Source organism: Chenopodium album, chromosome 14 (assembly GCF_948465745.1).
Source record: "Chenopodium album chromosome 14, dcCheAlbu1.1, whole genome shotgun sequence".
NCBI lineage: Eukaryota > Viridiplantae > Streptophyta > Magnoliopsida > Caryophyllales > Amaranthaceae > Chenopodium > Chenopodium album.
Window position 1 is genome coordinate 6,940,321 of NC_137847.1, and position 18,289 is coordinate 6,958,609.

Sequence of the window (18,289 nt, forward strand, 5' to 3'; positions counted from 1 at the left end):
AAATTTGCGTTCAAAACTTACAACTTTTAATGCATGGTTCAAAACGATGATAGAATAAAAATTAACATTTTAAGTGATTGTAATATTAGACACAAATAATAATATAGTTATTTGCTTAGGTAATAATAGCGAAAGAATTATTGATTTCCATGATACCATTCATAGAAATAATGGAAATTCTATAATATTTATGTGTTTTTTTAGAGTACATTTGATGCACGATGACTTAAATCACTTAATGACATAATTCTTACCTCAAAAGTTAGAGTATTTTGGCTTATATTCATCAACACTAAAAATATTCATAAAAGCATGTAAAACATAGAGATTTTATTTAGCTATTTTTCGGTACTTCTCATGATTACCATATCCAGCTTCCATAACCCGTCTGAAACAAAAAAGCTACTAACTAAATTACTTTTCCAACCTCACAAATCATTAACTCCTTATACTCCACTTTTTCATATGGAAAGAAACTTTAGTAGTATCTATACGAGAAGCATTAACCTAAATCATTCAAAAAGATGAATTACAAGCTACAAAAAATATAGCGATAAAAGAGCGTAATGAAGTCTTAGGGCCTGTTCTAATTGAATGAACTGAATTTATTAGAGCTGAACTGAACTGAACTGAACTTATTAGAGCTGAACTGAACCGAATCGAATTGAACTGAACTGAAATGAAATGAATATTTTATAAGAGAAGAAAATTAAGAGCTGAACTGAAAATGATCGTATCAGAACAAGCTGTTAGTATTGTCGTGGCAACCCACGACATCTATCCATGTCCAACCCTTCTATTCCATTGAAACATCCCAAATCCGTGATGCTTTCCAAGTACTTTGGGATAGGCTAGTCTATTCCCTTCAGGCTCATTGCATTTTTTGAGATCAAATTCTACAAACTTTGATCATAAACTAACATTAATAATCTTTAATTATAAATAACCATTAATAATTTTTTTTAATGGTACATTAATAATCTATCTATAATAAAAAGAGTTAAAATAATCACGTGAGATATTAGATTCTTTCAACGTAATATATTTACGAGTAATGTCTAATCATTACAGATAAATTTTAAAAATCTAAATTAAATAGATCTAACATAAACAATCTTTAAGTTGCGAAAAGAATAACATAAATAAATCATTACAAAACCAATAAATCCAAGTAAATTGTACTTCCATTGTTTCCCATTTATCCAACCATTTGACAACTAAAACAAAAATAACTGATCTGTCACCTCATTTTTCTTCTCACATTCCAATAATATTTAGGGACCCACAATTATCCAAATTACAACTATCCCGAAATCCCCAAAACACCCTTCCATTCCCAAAACCATACCCTAAAATCTTTAATCCCAATAAAGGGTATATCAGTAATTTCACCACCATATCCACCTTCACACGTGCCTAACATCACCGTTCAAACACCCACTGAAATTCCCCAAATACCCCTGCCACTAGCCACCTGACTTTCCGTGATGGATAACGCCACCCCATATATATAACTAAAAAAAATATTAAAAATGAAAAAATAAAAAATCTAGGGTTTACAGATTCTCTCACCTAATTTTAATTTTCCCCCAAATTTTCGACGATTTTGTTTTGTTTTCTCTAAGATTCCTTTCGATTCTTGGAACTCGGCGGAGATTTCGAATTTCTTGGATTTTGATTTCTTCAATTTGAATTTGATTTTATTTTGATTTCGAATTTTTTGTAGATTTTTTTTTTTCATTTCAATGGTGCATTTCGAGAGTTCTGAGGATCGTCAACGGCTGTCGCCGCCGCATACGGCGGCGAGTGTCGGAGAAAAGTCTCAGGTGGTGAAAGTGGAGATCGAGGATTATTTGGAGGAAGAAAATGGACCCTTTAATAAGAAGCAGAAGCAACCTCAATCTTCGTGTTCTGATCAGGTTGAAATTTTGGTTTTTATAATTCATTTTGAGATAGGATAGATTTTCTTGAATTGGGAAGTATTAATTAAGGTTAAATTGAATGAATTTGGTCAGTGTTGTAGTTGATTTGTATATGTTTGTGTTTTTTGTTATATTGGGTATGATTTGTACGAATAATTAATTCATAGATTTGGGTGTTTTTATTGTGATTGATGATGTGTTATTGGTGATTTGGCGAAATGATTGAGCTAATCCGATAGAATTTGTTGATTTTTCTTGATTCCGGTCTGAGTGGAGGAGGCGGGAAGATTAGATAAGAGGGTATTTCACATTGTCATATATTTGTTATGATTAGTCAGGTATAAAATCATACAAGTATTGTTTATGGGGAAGATTGTGATTTGCTAATCATGAAATGGTATGCTTTGATGATGAGTCACTTGATAAGCCAAGTGATATAATGATTGAAAAATCCGGTAGAATTAGTTGATTTTTCGTGTTTCGAGTGTGACAGGGAGGAGTTGTGAAGATTAGAAAAGACGATAATCCACATTGTCATATTTTTATTATTAGTCAGGGGTAAAACCACATTGTCTATGTGGAAAATCATGGTTAGCTTGTTATGAAATGGTTTACTCTGATGAGCCACTGGATTAGCCAAGTGATACGATGACCTTTTCCTTCTACTGATTAAGACATTGAATGCTACCATTTATGGATGGTTAGGAGGAGACCTAATTTGGGATTATTGAGTAGTTGAATTGGGATGGAACAAGGATGCCTTTATCATCATGCTAATGAACTTAATTTGGCTTTGACAAACTCTCTACTCAGACACAGATGTCCCCAGTTTTACCATGACTGTTCGTTTTGTTGGTGTAAGATGATTATAGTCATTATTAGTTTAGTACTGTGTATTACACATGTTGGCTGGCTTTTTCTGGACTTGGATGATCTGATCCGGTCAAATTCGTTCATTTACAATTCCTTTGCTCGCATGCCCCAATCCAGACTTTCCAAGTGAACCTTTACCTGAAAAGGATGTCTCTCTCTCTCTCTCTCCAAAAATTATCTGGGATGTAGGGAATATCTCATTAGAAATTGAACAAAGTCAGTATCTTTAAGTGACTAATGATGGTATTTAAGTGGAAGTGGTGATTGTTGGCATTTTTTTCTTCTGATTTTTGTAATTGATTGGAATGTGAAATGGAAGATCAGGTGGGAATGTAATATGCTGCATTGTCATGCTTATAATTGAGAATCAAACATAATTTAATTTGAAGAATTGCTAGGAAAGTACAAGAGTTGCACGTCAACATGCTCACTCTTTTCCTCTTGTTGTTCAAGCTAACATGTATCGGAATGAAAACTTAAGATAAATGATAATTATAATAAGCTGTAAACTTGAGGAGGGAAGTACAATATAATTACTGTTTGAATGGTGAATAAGGTTGCTTGTGAGTTGTAACGCCAAGGATTTCATCATAAATCCAAGAATAGTCTCTTGCTTGATGCTTTTAACAATTGAATATGGCCTTCAAAATTTTGAATTGCTTTAGGATTTACTTTGGAGGATAGATGTGAAATTTTTTCTATATCATTATGAGAGAGAGAGAGAGAGAGAGAGAGAGAGAGAGAGAGAGAGAGAGAGAGAGTGTTAAAAATCCAAATATCACATCCCCATGCAATCATCTAATGTGTAAAATATCACATCCCCATGCAATCACTAACGTGTAAAATATCACATCCCCATGCAATCATCTAACGTGTAAAATATCACATCCCCATGCAATCACTCTCTCTCTCTCTCTGGTTTTGCCAGTAAATTTAATGAAAATATCATGCCACAAGTAGGAGATATTTATAGGGCTAATTCCCAGACCATGAACAATGTAGAGAAGATATTGCCTTGAGCCATGAACAATGTAGAGAAGATATTGCCTTGTGCCATGAACAATGTAAGGTAAGGAGGAGAGGAAAATAAAAATGTATGTTGTTGACTCTTCATGAGAGAAAAGGATTTTTTTTTTTTTTTTTTTTTTTTGGAGTTTAAATGAGATGGAACAGAAAAAGAGGATATGAAAGTTCTTTATATTTATTTATAAGAATCTTTAAGGATAAAATATGGAAGATCTTTATAAGTTAACAATCTGAACTTTCGCTACATTATTAATTTATAATTGAACGATTTGTTTTCCTTTTAAAACAACTAATCTATTCTCATCCTATTTTTAGCGTGCATAGGTTAGAGAAAACATTAATAGAATGATAGGTGGTCACACATTTTATATGAATGTCTTCTTATTCTTGTATATATCAAATGTAGGCCTGTAACAGAGGGGGGGGGGGATTTGGATTCATACTACCAATCTACCAGATGACCTTTCACCTTAAACTGCAATATAGATATGCCTTTGGGATGTACTTTGGTCTTGGTGAGAACATTGTATCACTACTCATTGTAGTACGTTTTACTCCGTAATTCATTTGAACTCTTTACCATTGAGCAGGAGGTTGAGTGTACCACGTACGTAATAATTGAGTAATGGAGTGCTTCCTAGGATTGCTTATTAATTCTTGCTAAGTGGTCTGTTTAATATTCCTGTTCGTTATCTCTTGCAGTTCTCTTCTGGAAATGATACATTTCCTGCCCCATCTTCACAATACAATCCACTAGAGGAACCTAGTCCATTGGGTTTGCGGCTGAGAAAAAGCCCTTCACTTCTTGAGTTGATCCAGATGAGGCTCTCTCAAGGTAAATCTTCTACTTTGGGATCTGCACCCAGTGATGATTCCAAGTCGCGAGAGAAGAATAACACCAAAGGCAGTGCCCTTCCTTCGGACAAGCTTAAGGCTTCAAATTTTCCAGCTTGCTTTCTGAAGATAGGCAATTGGGAGGTAATGAATTTTCCTTTTTTTTTTACTTCTCAGCAACTATGTATTTTTGTTTTACATGTGATAGTAGCTAAAATTTTTATTTTATGGCAGTATATTTCTCGATATGAAGGAGATCTTGTTGCAAAATGTTATTTTGCTAAGCATAAGCTTGTCTGGGAAATTCTTGAGGGAGGCCTTAAGAGCAAAATTGAAGTTCAGTGGTCTGATATAATGGGTTTGAAAGCAGACTTTCCAGACGAAGCACCTGCTACCTTGATTGTTGTGGTATGCTATTTTGTTTAGTGCAATATCAAAAACTTTTTATCTCCATGTGTATTATGAAATCTATCTATCTGCGATTTCATAGTTTTGCCTCTAGTTTCTGACGAAGGCTTCTGTTGTTCTTACTCAGCTGGCACGTCAACCTCTTTTCTTTAGAGAGACAAATCCTCAGCCAAGAAAACATACGCTATGGCAGGCTACTTCAGATTTTACTGACGGACAGGCTAGCTTGCATAGGTTAGCCATTGTGTTACTTTAATTGAAGCATTGTTGGTTACTTGGTCTTATTCTTTGATAAAGCGATTTTTGAGTGATTGAAATTGTTTCATGAGTTAATTAACAAGTATATACTTCGTCTGTTTCTTTTTATTTGCTGGCATAGAGTAATCACATACTCTAATTTGACTAGATTTGGTGATTTATGCTGAAGAAAATAATATTAGTCATGTGTGATTTTGTTAGATTCACACCATTCGCCTCAATTTATACTTTAATATAGTAAAATATTTTAAGTAATTGAAGTAATGCATTGACAAGCTTGAAATAATTAGTGTTGCAAGTAAAAAGAAACAAAGGAACTAATAGTTATCTAGACCTAGAATTGCTTGAATGTTTTGCTGATCCATTACTTCCAACAGAATCTCTTGCTTCAGAGTAATGTTTGTTTTTTGATCTTTCCTCGCTGTATAAATATTCATGATGTGCTGCTTCCATTAACTTGTCAGTTTTGGGCCTTGTGGTTGGTATTTTTAAAATGAAACTTAGATTAAATGGGGATAGACCTGTTGTAATTGAAGAAATAAAACTGTAGTAGGAAATTAGATTGGAAGGTAAAAGAAAAAACCATAGTTTGCACGCTGTTGATAAAATGTTCTGTTGTGCTCACGTAGTCACGTGTTCCGTGTTTGCTAAAACTAACAAAAACAACAATAGAATAAATTTCCGAAGGTGTTAAGAGGTCTGGACATTATGCAGAAAGATACTGAAAAATCCACTGATCACTGTTAGTCAGGGATCTTAGAAACTGATTGACCACATTGATGAGACTTCTGACCTGATTATTAGTTTGGGAAAAGCTGAATATTATCTGCAAGCTTTGCTCTGACAAGCAGATTTTGGGTTTCTTTGTAATCATAAATTGGTATTAAGACTATTAACATTGTAAGATATCTTTACATCTTTGTTGGAATAAACACTACGGATCTGTACTGCTCTTAGTTTCCACTCATTTCTCAAAGCCTGATGTATTTATGTGCAAGGAAATGATGCTTCTGCAATTAGACATTATCTTCTGTACCTGTCAAAAGTCACAGTTATCCTAGTGTATAGTTTCCAGTTTTGTTCCTGATTTGCTTGATGATAATATTGTTTTAGCTTTTAGTATAACAATCTGATAAATAGACTATCTATTATACTTCCTCCCTTAAATATTGATGGCAATAAAGGAATATTTTATATCTCACAAAAAATACCCCTTTGTTGCAATTAATATTTAATGGAGGAAGTATTATAATATCCATTTTTCTATATATACTTTGAAAATGAATAAGGTTTTGACAAACACTGCATTTTCTTAAAATTGTGTAACTTTTTAGGTTTATTTATTTTATTTATTAACTTCATAAGTATTTCAGCTGGGGAAGATTAATTTTTTTTTTTTTTTTTTGGCAACTGTTATGTTTCAGGAAGCATTTCCTTAAGGTGCCCTTTGGTCTATTAAACAAGCATTTCGAGAAATTGATTCAGTGTGATGTGCGTCTTAATTTCCTGAGCCGGCAGCCAGAATTAAGTCTAGATTCTCCGTACTTTGATTCTCAGCCTCCTGTTTTTGACGACTCGAACGAATCTAAAAGCCATAGTTTGGATCAGATTGAAACCAGCAGAGGACCTAGCATCTCAATCTTCGAAGATGTTGGAACACCTTTATCCCAGTCATCATCTCTCTCAGTCAAACAAGATGATGCTCTTCATGGAGCATCTGAGACTCTGTCACGTGAGGCTACTTCCCCAAGCTCAGGTATCCTTTATTATCGCAATGTCTGCTGAGATTTAGAACACCCTTGATGATGATGATGATGATGATGTGTTTGTCTGAGTTTGGAGATGGTGTCAGAAAATTTGACATGGATTCCTCAACAATTTTCCTGCTAGAATTTCTTTTTTCCCCCCTTTCTTTGTACATTTTTATGTCGAATTATTGTGGGACCTGCCATTATATTTTACCGGATGAGGATTTATTTTTCCAGGGTTGGGGGGGTGGGGGGCGTAGATAGACCTGGCAAACTGACCCATACCGATATGAACTGATCTATGATTTAATATGTCTAATATGATTGATTTAACGTAATAAAGACTATTGGCAATAGAATTAAATATGATTTGGCCCGAATTGACTTGAAACATATGCAAACATGATTTGGTATGATCCATATTGAACCAGATCTGAACAACCTGTTTGCCACTTCTTGGTGTGTAAATTAACCAATTTGTGGTTATGATTCCTTTTTTAAATACTCCGTATGATTTAAATCCTCTGTTTTAATCTGTGGAAGTGCAGCTCTATTTGTGTGTCTCATAGTCTCAGCATTCTCTTACTGGCTTCCTGATTGCCTGTGGCATTGTGCTGATCCATGGAAATTTTTAGATATTGCAAATTTGCAATTGTCTATGTTTATGTGTTCTATGCTTTATAATTCTAACTGTCATCATTAGTCTTGGAAATTTTTTCCCCCTATTGTTATTAATTTTAATTCTGATCACATGTTCCATTTCAGTGATGGATGTGTGCGTAATGGAAGTTAGTTCAAGTAGCCAATCAAGCAAACCAGAGGGATCAAAAAGTGTTGAACAGCTAATTATGCAAGGAATTCGCCCATCTATGTCAATGACTGACCTTGTGAATCACATTGGAAATTGCATTACGGAACAGCGGAGTTCTGAGGATCCTAAGTTCACAGAAGAAGGATCTAAATCCCATAATAAAATGATCGAGGAAATTGCCCAGCACTTGCTCGGTGACATTCAAAATACACCATGTTCCGATGAAAAATTTCTTATGTCAAGGGTTGACTCTTGGTACTCTCTCATTCAGAAAGATGGCACCCCTGTTCAGAGTTCTGTTACTGAAGAGGGAATGGATGGAAAAGCCAATGACCATGAACCTGAGTTATTGGATCAGAATACAACTGCCACTGAAGGCTCTGTCAGAGATGGCAGCCAGCAGACAATAAGTATTCCAAGAATTGATTCTTTTGGGGATTTGCTCCACCATCTTCCGCGGATTGCTTCACTACCAAAGTTCTTGTTTGACATATCTGAAGATGGGGATAATCAAGGGAGATAGACAAATGAGAAAGTGTATCTTATACTATCATTGCTTATGGGTATTGCAGATTTCTTACGGGGTTTGACAAATGAAGTGATTTCCTGTTATTTGGAATCTGAATTCCAGATTGCACCCCAGATTTTATTGGGATTCAGAGATTTGGGTTGATGATGAATCCTAGTATATAACTGTATAAAATGAACCACAGATGGGATAGGCTATAGTTTCTTGTCTGCAAGTGTTAATGTAGTTCATCTTAGTACTTTATTTCTTGGAATCTCAATTGTGATTCTTGGTTTAATGAGCATTAAAAGTTCTGGAATATTATGCTAGCTTTCTCTCGATTGTGTAGTTTTCGTTCCTTATTTCGTGTGTCAATACACAGTTTTTTTTTTTTTTTTTTTAAGTTAAGAGAAAGAAACATTAGGAAGCCCTCTTCACAGGGGAAACAGACATGATTTGTGTTCGTACCGAACATCTGCCAAATGCAGCAAGCATTATGCAAACCCAATGGGAATTTTGTCTTCTTCCCAAAATTTTAACGTATTAAATCTTACAAATTAAAAGTTGATAACTACAACACACATAGACTATAGAATAATGCTGAACAAGGTTGAATGAAGAGCACATATTATTTCATATATCTTATTTATTGTAACATTCAAGTGAGATCAAGTCGTCAACAATACCCAATATGAAAAGTATTGCTGTTTCTGGTTGAGTTTTGATGAGCCTGGGCCTACACTGCCTCTTCTAAAAAAGACTGAACAAATTTTACCAAGATTGACAAAAATGGTGCAAATGATCTATATTAAGACATGAAACTTTCGCAAAAAACACAAGGCGGATCTCCCTGCTGCCCTTCAAGTTCACCGAGACTTAGGCAAACATAATGGAAGGAATGCCCACAAGACAGGATTGCTACAACAGGTATCGTGGAGAACTCACCCTCGCCGTCATAGTCACCCCCACTGTCTGGTGCAACCCCCAGGTCCTCCTCACACAGAGAGCAACAAACTCCAATTTGGATATCAGGTTCGTTATAACCTGTACATGCAGGAAAAAAAATTATCATCAAAATACAATTACATGCCAAAACCAAGAAGCTTTGGGGATATGATTCAGGTTAGGAGTAAGATTTGAGGTTTAATCTAGGTCCAATTTTTCCAGGCCTACAATTCAGGTAGCTAATACAGAGTATAAGTTTTATTGCTTTTGTTTGACTTAAAGCCAGACTTGGTTTTTTCAAACCTCCTAGTTCAACTACAATACCACACAAGGGACACATTATTCCTCGGAAGCATAAGGGTAAGAACAACAAAACTTAGGATATTTCACAATCCCTATATATTTATTCTGACAATGCAAGAAGGGAGTAGATATACCATCCCATTGTATATGATACCGGTAGCTCTCTGGTTCCAACCGGTAACTCTCTGGTTCCAAATGTAATTTGCTGGTAGAAGCTTTATGTTCAGTCTTCTTTTTCTGAACCTGTTTCCCTTTAGAAGATCCTTCTTTAGGTGAAGTTTCCTTTCCTTCAACCTGTTTTTGAATTGCAGACTTCTTCGACTTGCTAGTGGAAGGACTCAAATCAGTCAATTTCGAAGACTGTCTTGTGGTAACACCAGGAGGCTGCGATTGCTTTCTTTTTTCTGAAAGCTTCTTCTTATCAGTGGAATCCGGTTGAGCCTTTTCCCTCCAAACCTGCTGAGAAGATATGATCTTATCTTCTGTTTTCTTAGCAGGCGTGTTATGCTGTTTTCCAATCCTAGGAGTATGAGTCACCTGGGCTGTTTCCTGTCCACTTGCTGATACACAATCTAAATGCATCAGTGTGAAGAATCACAAATATTTAAAGAAAAATCACCAAACAATACCATTGTTAAAGGGTCTGCGAGCTAAAATTACTGACAATATCGCATTAGACTGGAGAAATCAAGTGTAAAACATTAATCAATTGATTAAAGAAGCAAAATTGCCATCTTATACTACAGATTTTCCAACACATTATATCTAGTTATATTGTAGACTTTGGCAACCTAAATATCCACATTAAAGGGAAATCTTAAAGCACAAAATGTTAGATTACTACCTCCTGCTTCCTTCGGTGCTAAACTAGCTGCAGTGCGTTTAAGGTCTCTTGCTTTCCAGACAGTAGAGGAAACTGTTTTTGTTCCAGATTTCCTGGGTGCATTCTCAGTTAGACCACCAATAGCAGCTTTTTTGGCAGCCCCTGAAGCCTCCTCGGACTTCTTTTTTTTATTTGAACTGCATGACACAGGAGTGGGACAACTTTTTACTGCTGAATTTTCAGATAATCGTCCTGAGCGTGTTTGTCTAGCAGTACCAAGAACACGAGCAGCAGACTGTCTTTCTTTTCCAGCTTCTTTCTCTCCCTTGTTGGACATTTTATCCTGAGTTCCTACAAATGCAGGGCCTTCAACTCAGAAGGGGGCGAAAATATCACCCAAAGCAGCAGTTTCCTCAATGCTCACTCATTTGTAAATTGTGACAAACTGCAACAATAAGAATCTGCAATAACATTAATACTTGTACCATACATCCAATCCAATATTACCAAAAATGCTACTCCATGCCAGCGTGTGCTGCGTGCACACGCAGGCGTGTAACACTATGCTAGATGCTCTCAGATGCATTTAATAATTACCCTTTACACGTTCTTGTCAATCAATCATTCATTGATGATTATAATCATCTTTCCATGAATCACAAAGTAATTTACAGAACATTATTCTGTCAGAAATTGTATATTTTGTGAAATTAATGATAATTTCTTTATTACTTTACACCCTGACCATTAAAATATTGCAAGAAACTCTTATATCTAATGATTACACATAATGATAAAACTATTAAATTCCACTCGATAATTATTACCCAATCTTTAATTAACCTAATAATTTAGACGGAAAAAAAACAAAAAAAACAAAAAAAAAAAAAAAAAAAAACCCAAGAAAATAACATAATAATCCATATAGCCTAAATTCAATTCAAAAACAATAAAAACAGAAGGAATTTATTAATACCCAGATAATTAAATCGTAACAAAAAGCTACAAAATTGATGATTTAAACCAAGAAAACAGTAAGCAAGAAATCAAATTCAAAGAAATCCAAAATTAAATTAAAGATTAATACCTGATTAAGGAGTAAGAAAGCGATTGATTGAAGAGAAAAAGAAAGTAAAAGCTGGTTAAGGGAGTCAGCGGAGGCGTTGAAATTGAAAAGGGCGAAATTGGGGATGGAGGGAACCTTTTTAAAGGTATCGGTTAAGTCGGTTAGTTCTTTTTTTTTTTTTTTAATTCTTTATTTCACTAGTTGGATCGCCGCGTGCTACGCACATGTCAACCAACTTTTAAAACAAATACGGAGTAATACCTTACTTCTTTCATTCTATTATTAAGTGTTTGTACTCGTAATTTGGTGTAAAAAATCACTTTTGTAAATTCATCTATTTATATGTTAAGTGTATATATTATTTTGAATAATTTGTCTGTTTACATTGTTTAATTCATTCCTTAAAATATGTGCAAAGAAGGTATATTGCATTTAAACAATCAATACCGTTCTTATACTCCATATCTCTTCTTTCTCCTCTCCTGTTTTTAAAAGCCCTAGCCTTTACTGTTGAATTTGGAGGGACTTTCATTGGTTTTTACCAGTGTTAAAGCCCAAAACTTTGTTTTTTTGTGTACCTTTCCTCTTGTTTTAGTTTGTTCTAGATTTATAATAACTCTCCCTCTTTTAGGAAGAACGTTTCTCCCTCGAAAGAAAGGGATTTTCTTTTTCTTTAAGAGGAATTTTCTCCTTCGAAAGAAAAATATATATTAATTAGAACATGTGAGTGAAATAGAAGAAGTATATTCATTAAAGTTATTGTTTGAATTTTTGTAATAAAAAAAAAATTGTTTTTGTCATGTTAGACATTTCCACTATTCATACACATTAACTTTATTCGTTTGTGATGTTAAGAAAATCATAGTCATGTTAATTTTGTGAACATCATCTCAATGCTTAGCTTCAAAATATTAGCGTTTTATGATATGTAAATAATTTTATTTTTTAAATTTGATTTTGATAGCTGTAAATAAAGTTATAGTGACAAGTGAGTGTCAAACATCACAATTAAAAGATGACGGTAGGAGTATAAAGTTTTTAGATTGTCTACTCTCCTTGTGTTTTTGTAAGTGGTTACACAACTTACACTTACCTAATGCGGCCGTGTTTGTTGTAAGTGTTACATTTTCCTTTTTGACAAAAAACTACATTTTTATATTATATCTCTCTCCACTCATAGTCTCCACCCATACACACTACTAATTTTTTTTTATTATCATTTCTTTCCATTCACATTCATTATATTATTTTCCACTAAACTATTAAGTCCACTATTTTTTTTTTCAATTTTTTAATACTTCAACTACCCCACTTACCTTTTATTTTATTTAAGTCAATTAAATTGCCTAAAACTATGTGTCGATTAGATTCTGACACTTAAAAAACACAAACAGAGAGAGTAATTAAAAAAATTAACAAAACATGTATAAGACTAAATTCTAATTTATTTTACTACCTAATTTATATCATAATGCAAAGAAATTTAGTTACTATGTAATACCAACCTATTCCTCAACTCTATTTTACTTACAATATTAAGGTTTTGACATTATACATACTCTCTCTTATGACGTTATATTGTGCTTTATACAGAAAGAAAAAATAGTTATATATGTAGGCTTTGTTAGAGTCGTCTAAATTTGTACTCCCTCCGTTTTATAATAATCGCAAATCTTTCTTTTTACGTTCGTTTTATAATAATTGCAATAATTCTTTTTTTTTTTTTTGGTAAAAACTCAATTCTATTTTATTAATTCTCTCTCCAACCAACCCTACTTACACTACTTTTTTCGTTATTTCTTTTCTCCTCCTAACAAAAAAATATAGCTACAACACTATACTTTATATTACTTTGTAGTACATAACATTCTCCCTTAGGTTCCCACCTTATAAATTTCCTAAAATTTGTGCAACACTATTACGTACAAAATGGTTTTTTTTTTAATGTTTTTTTAATCTAATTATTATTATTATTATTTTATAGTGATAGGAATATGCATGATGAAAATCAACTTAATTTATGTAACACAAATCAAAGAGATTAAAAACAAAAGGAAAGGATCGGATGAGGAAGTAAGGCCCCGTTCTTTAGAGCTGAGCTGCTCTGCTCTGCTTTGCTCTACTCTGCTTAAATCAAATCTGCTCTACTCTGCTCAAACAAAATCTGCCCTGCTCTGCTCTGCACTGCTCTACTCTGCTCTACTCTATTTTCAAATAATAATTAATAATAACAATAATGATAATTAATATTCAATAATAATAATAATAATTTATATTGTATTGATGATAATAATTTATTATTTTGAATAATTATAATAATTATTAATAAAATAATTTTAATAATTATTAATATTAATGATAATTAATATTTATTAATCATAATAATTATTAATAATAATAGTTATCATTATTAATATTTAATAATTCAAACTATTAAGAATTAATATTTAATAATATTTTTAATTAATAATTTCTAATAATTATAACAATTCTTTCAAAAAAATAAATAATAATAATAACAATTAATAACAATTTCTTTTATAAACATTTGATATTAGAATCACAATGTGTAGAAACATTATATGTATGTGGGTATTGATTGTTAGTTCATTGAGTTGAATTACTTTTCAAATCTTTCCATACAATTTAAGAATTAAAAAAAAAGAGGTTGTTTTCAAGTAGTACTTTGTATATCATTATTATATTTAGGGTATAAAATATATGATTAAGACAAATTTATTAGTAAAATCATTATTACTCATTAAATCATTTTATTTTAAAATTTTTGTGAAATAAATATAAGTAAACCGTTGTCTTTTATCTTTCTACTATTAACATATGTTAAATATGGTGTACATATATTTATGTTTTCACTCACCTAAATCAATGGTATATGCACTTAGTAATAGTAATAGTAATAGTAATAACAACAACATTAATAATAATAACATTAATAATAGTATGACTTTATTGTAGATAGAGGAGTGGGGGCCCAGATTGTATCTCGGCTTCCCACTAATTTATTGTAGATTGTATGACTTTTGTTTTTGAGATAATAATAATAATAATAGTATTAATAATAATAGTAATAATAATAATAACAACATTAATAATAATAACATTAATAATAGTATTAATAATAATAATAATAATAATAATAACACCATTAATAATAGTATTAATAATAATGTTGAAATCTGCTCTACTCGGCTCGGCTCTGCTCTGCTATCCTGAAATCTGCTCTGCTGACCCAGAAGCTCAAAAGAACAGGGCCTAATTATAACATAATTCCAAATCGTTGATTTTCTTTTTGTACTCTAATGTAGAATTCTAGACGAACCTCACATGAGTATAATTTTCATAACGTATGTATAAAACACAAATTGCAGTCAAAGCTAAGGAATGTGTGTAAATAGTACACGGAATATAAAATCACAAAAGTTTGTTTTAAAAAATATTCTCAAACGTTGTAATTTAAAAAGAGCCGAAGGATGTAGTATGTTAATTAAAAACCAACACATTGAGTTTTCAGTGTATGCTTATACCTATAACTATCTATAAAATTACACTTTCTTTGTTATCTTCATATACGTGACCTAGTTTGACTTTTGCACTATTCACACACTTACATTTGATAATCTTCTGTAATTCATACTTAATGAAAAATATGAGATATGTTTGAATCGTCTCAATAATTTCTACCATTATATTAATTAATTTATGATTTTTACTTATTACTCCCTCCGTCCCCTATTGATCGTCCCTTATGGGCATTTTTCACGGGAATTAATAAACATAAATAAGAATAGTAAAAGTACATTGAAAAAGTAAATTGACATTGGGTATGCAAAAAAGTAAAGAAAGTAATAAAAGTATACGGGAAAACAAAATTTACATGGGAAATTTAAATTTGCACAAATATTATTGTAAATTGGAGGGAATTTTGGTAAAAAATTAATATTAATGGTTGTTGGAAAAAACAAATGGGGTAAATATTTTGGGACTAAAATTTGCCCATAAGGGACTATCATTTGGGGACGGATAGAGTATGAATTTAAAATATACTTCCCCTGTTTCTTTATAGTTGTAACACTTCTCTTTTCACGCTTGTCGATGCATGATTTCAATCGTTAATATCTTTAATTACCAATATGTAAAATTATAAACATTTGATATTAAAAAAGTATAAATCGAGATGAATCTAACAAGATTTCACATGACTATATTTTTGCATAGCTATAAATCATCAAAGCTATCAAAGTGAAAAATATAAATAGTGTAAAAGTCAAACTTTTGCAACTAAAAAAAACGGAGGAAGTAGGTGGCAAACATAATAAATGAAACATGTTAAATGAAATAAATGAAACGGAACAATTTATGTATTGACAAACGTAATCAATGAAACATGTTAAATGAAATAGTTTAGAGAAAGTAATACTTATCTACAAATCAGAAGAAATTACTTCAACGTATACTACCAAAAAAAACACGCACAAAAAAATTAAAAAAATTAAAAATAAAAGGACACAAAAGGAATTAACTCAAAAGATGATATTGTAGATATACCCTTTTCACCCAAACCATACATTCTCTTTTTATATAGTTATAGAATCATGTGGGGCTGGTACATAAGTGTAAAATACATCCTGGTTGTCGAGCGCTTGTAAGTAAAGTTGTATTTAAATGTGTCAAAAACCGACATGATTCGAAAGATTTAGTCAAAATTAAATAAGGCCTAATTTGATTTGACCTGAGAAATCTAATATCCAAACCTAACATGGAATCGACCCAAAATCAACATGAAATCGTTTTAGTCCAATAATCTATAGTGCCATATTGGACTTATTACAATCCAAATAATATCAAGCATGTTAAGGAAATTGTTTCAAACCCGAAATAGAAGTAAATCATTTTTTTTTTTGGAAAAATTAGCAGCAACAACACCAACTATGATAAAGGTGCGTGTAGCAACACAATCTTTTAAGGGTGCGGCCTACATCACAAACTATGTAATTGGGTGCACATATTAGCATAAATGACAATAATGCACTAAAAGTCCATAGAAAAAAGATGGAATCTTTATTATTTTATATAATTGTTTAAACATTACTTAAACTTATATGATTTTCCATCACGCTTGACTAAATTAGCCTTACTTTCTATTTATTTTTTTTTCATTTAAGCATTTCTTAACCTCCACCATTTTATTAAGCAGAGTTCTTCAAAAAAAATTGTGCTATTATTTTCCTTTGTTCGCTTCTCCAATTACTTTTTCTAATATCGATCTCACAGATTGGCTTAGTTTCCTTTCCCTTTCCACTAAGTTAAATACTAAATTGATAAATAAAAAAAAAATCATTTGAATACCTTTATTCTACAAGATTTCAGGATACATAGGTAACTTTCTAATACCCAACCCCGGCCCACAAAATGATTTTAAATATAAATAAACCAAAAATAATTTTAGAATTGGATTTTAATTAGGATATGCCAAATTGATTTTCTTGTTTTGATGTACAACACTTAAATTGTTGAGGTTGTGAGAGAATAATTTAAAGGGAAAAAATTAATTATTATGGAAGAGAAAACTAAGTCATTGAAGAAACAAACGATAGAAAATAATTGGGAAAACTTTTTGAAATAATTCAATTTAATGGTTACTTAATTACATGAGATGGAAAATAAAGTAGAATGGAATAAATCAAAAATATATTTAAACAAAAAGCATTAATAATATTTAAGATTTCACTTTCACAACAAATCTAAATTTTGCCAATGTCATGTTGTTATGTGTGCATAGTTTGTGATGTTGAGTGCACCCTTAAAAAGTTGTGCTGCTACACGCACCTTTGTCATAGTTGGTGTTGTTGCGGCTAATTTTCCCTTCTTTTTTTTTTTAACGGGAAGTATGTCAATTTTTAAGTACACTAACATATATAATGCATTTTTATATGAATTTGAGAAGGGAAAAACTTGATCTAAATCTATGCACGAACACGCTTTCCACTCTTGAAAGAAAGGGGATAACGTTTTGCTTCAATGCTTATGGAAAAATCACTATTCTTTGGTTTGTTTAAGACAATGTTTGGGTTGATAGCGTTTTTAAGATAGGTTTTTTCTAGGAATACAAGAGTTTTAGAAAAGTTAGAAGATGAAACTTTCAAAGTAGATATGGTATTTGGAAGGAAATAGCTCATCTTTTCACTAAAATTTCATTACAGTAATCAATTTGGAAGTTTTTGGCATCTTTGGAAAAACTAATTGTTAATTGTCAAAGTAGTTAGTGTATGAGAATTTTCATCGCTACCTTGACACTTGCAAACATTTGGAAGAATTAATTATTATTATTATGGCTAGTACAAACGTGTTCAACTAATGATAAAGAAAAAAAAAATAAGTAGCAAAATCTGTAGCTAAACTTACTTTTGCAACAAAAAGGTGAGACCAATAATAAATCAATTTGAGCATAATTGTTTCAAAAAAAAAAAAAATGTAGGAAAGCTTGGCTATCATCATAGTATTATGCAAGTTCATCCTAGTTTTATGCAAATAACACCCAAAACCCGCAGTCTTTAGTTTATGATCTGAAATATGAAGTTACACAGACGATGATAGTTATAGTAATTCTGTGGCATATCAACAAAAAAACACTTATATGAAACTCATCTAAACTTCTTTATTTATTTATTTTTTGGATGGAACAAATAATTTTTTTTTCCAAGAAAAGAGTAGAATCTTGAGCCTGATAGAAATATAGACCGACG

At 32.0% G+C, this 18,289-nt stretch overlaps 2 protein-coding genes across 3 annotated transcripts; one reads left to right on the plus strand and one right to left on the minus strand.

The window, feature by feature from the left end:
* Positions 1–1,556: 1,556 nt before the first annotated feature.
* LOC145578763 (uncharacterized) lies at positions 1,557–8,717 on the plus strand. The gene is made up of 6 exons (XM_081636066.1): positions 1,557–1,919; positions 4,524–4,799; positions 4,890–5,063; positions 5,191–5,297; positions 6,746–7,077; positions 7,835–8,717. Exons 1-6 carry the CDS (start codon positions 1,746–1,748, stop codon positions 8,401–8,403), a joined length of 1,632 nt encoding a protein of 543 aa, XP_081492192.1. The 5' UTR covers positions 1,557–1,745; the 3' UTR covers positions 8,404–8,717.
* Positions 8,718–9,009: 292 nt separating this feature from the next.
* LOC145578764 (uncharacterized) lies at positions 9,010–11,622 on the minus strand. 2 transcript variants are annotated; one of them, XM_081636068.1, is made up of 4 exons: positions 11,547–11,622; positions 10,481–10,904; positions 9,771–10,196; positions 9,010–9,432 (listed from the first exon to the last, which is right to left on the minus strand). In XM_081636068.1, exons 2-4 carry the CDS (start codon positions 10,794–10,796, stop codon positions 9,197–9,199), a joined length of 978 nt encoding a protein of 325 aa, XP_081492194.1. In that variant the 5' UTR covers positions 10,797–10,904; positions 11,547–11,622; the 3' UTR covers positions 9,010–9,196. The 2 variants fall into 2 exon arrangements, with proteins under 2 accessions (XP_081492194.1, XP_081492193.1); XM_081636067.1 differs by having other exon boundaries at positions 10,481–10,920; positions 11,547–11,614.
* Between the last annotated feature and the right edge of the window lie 6,667 nt (positions 11,623–18,289).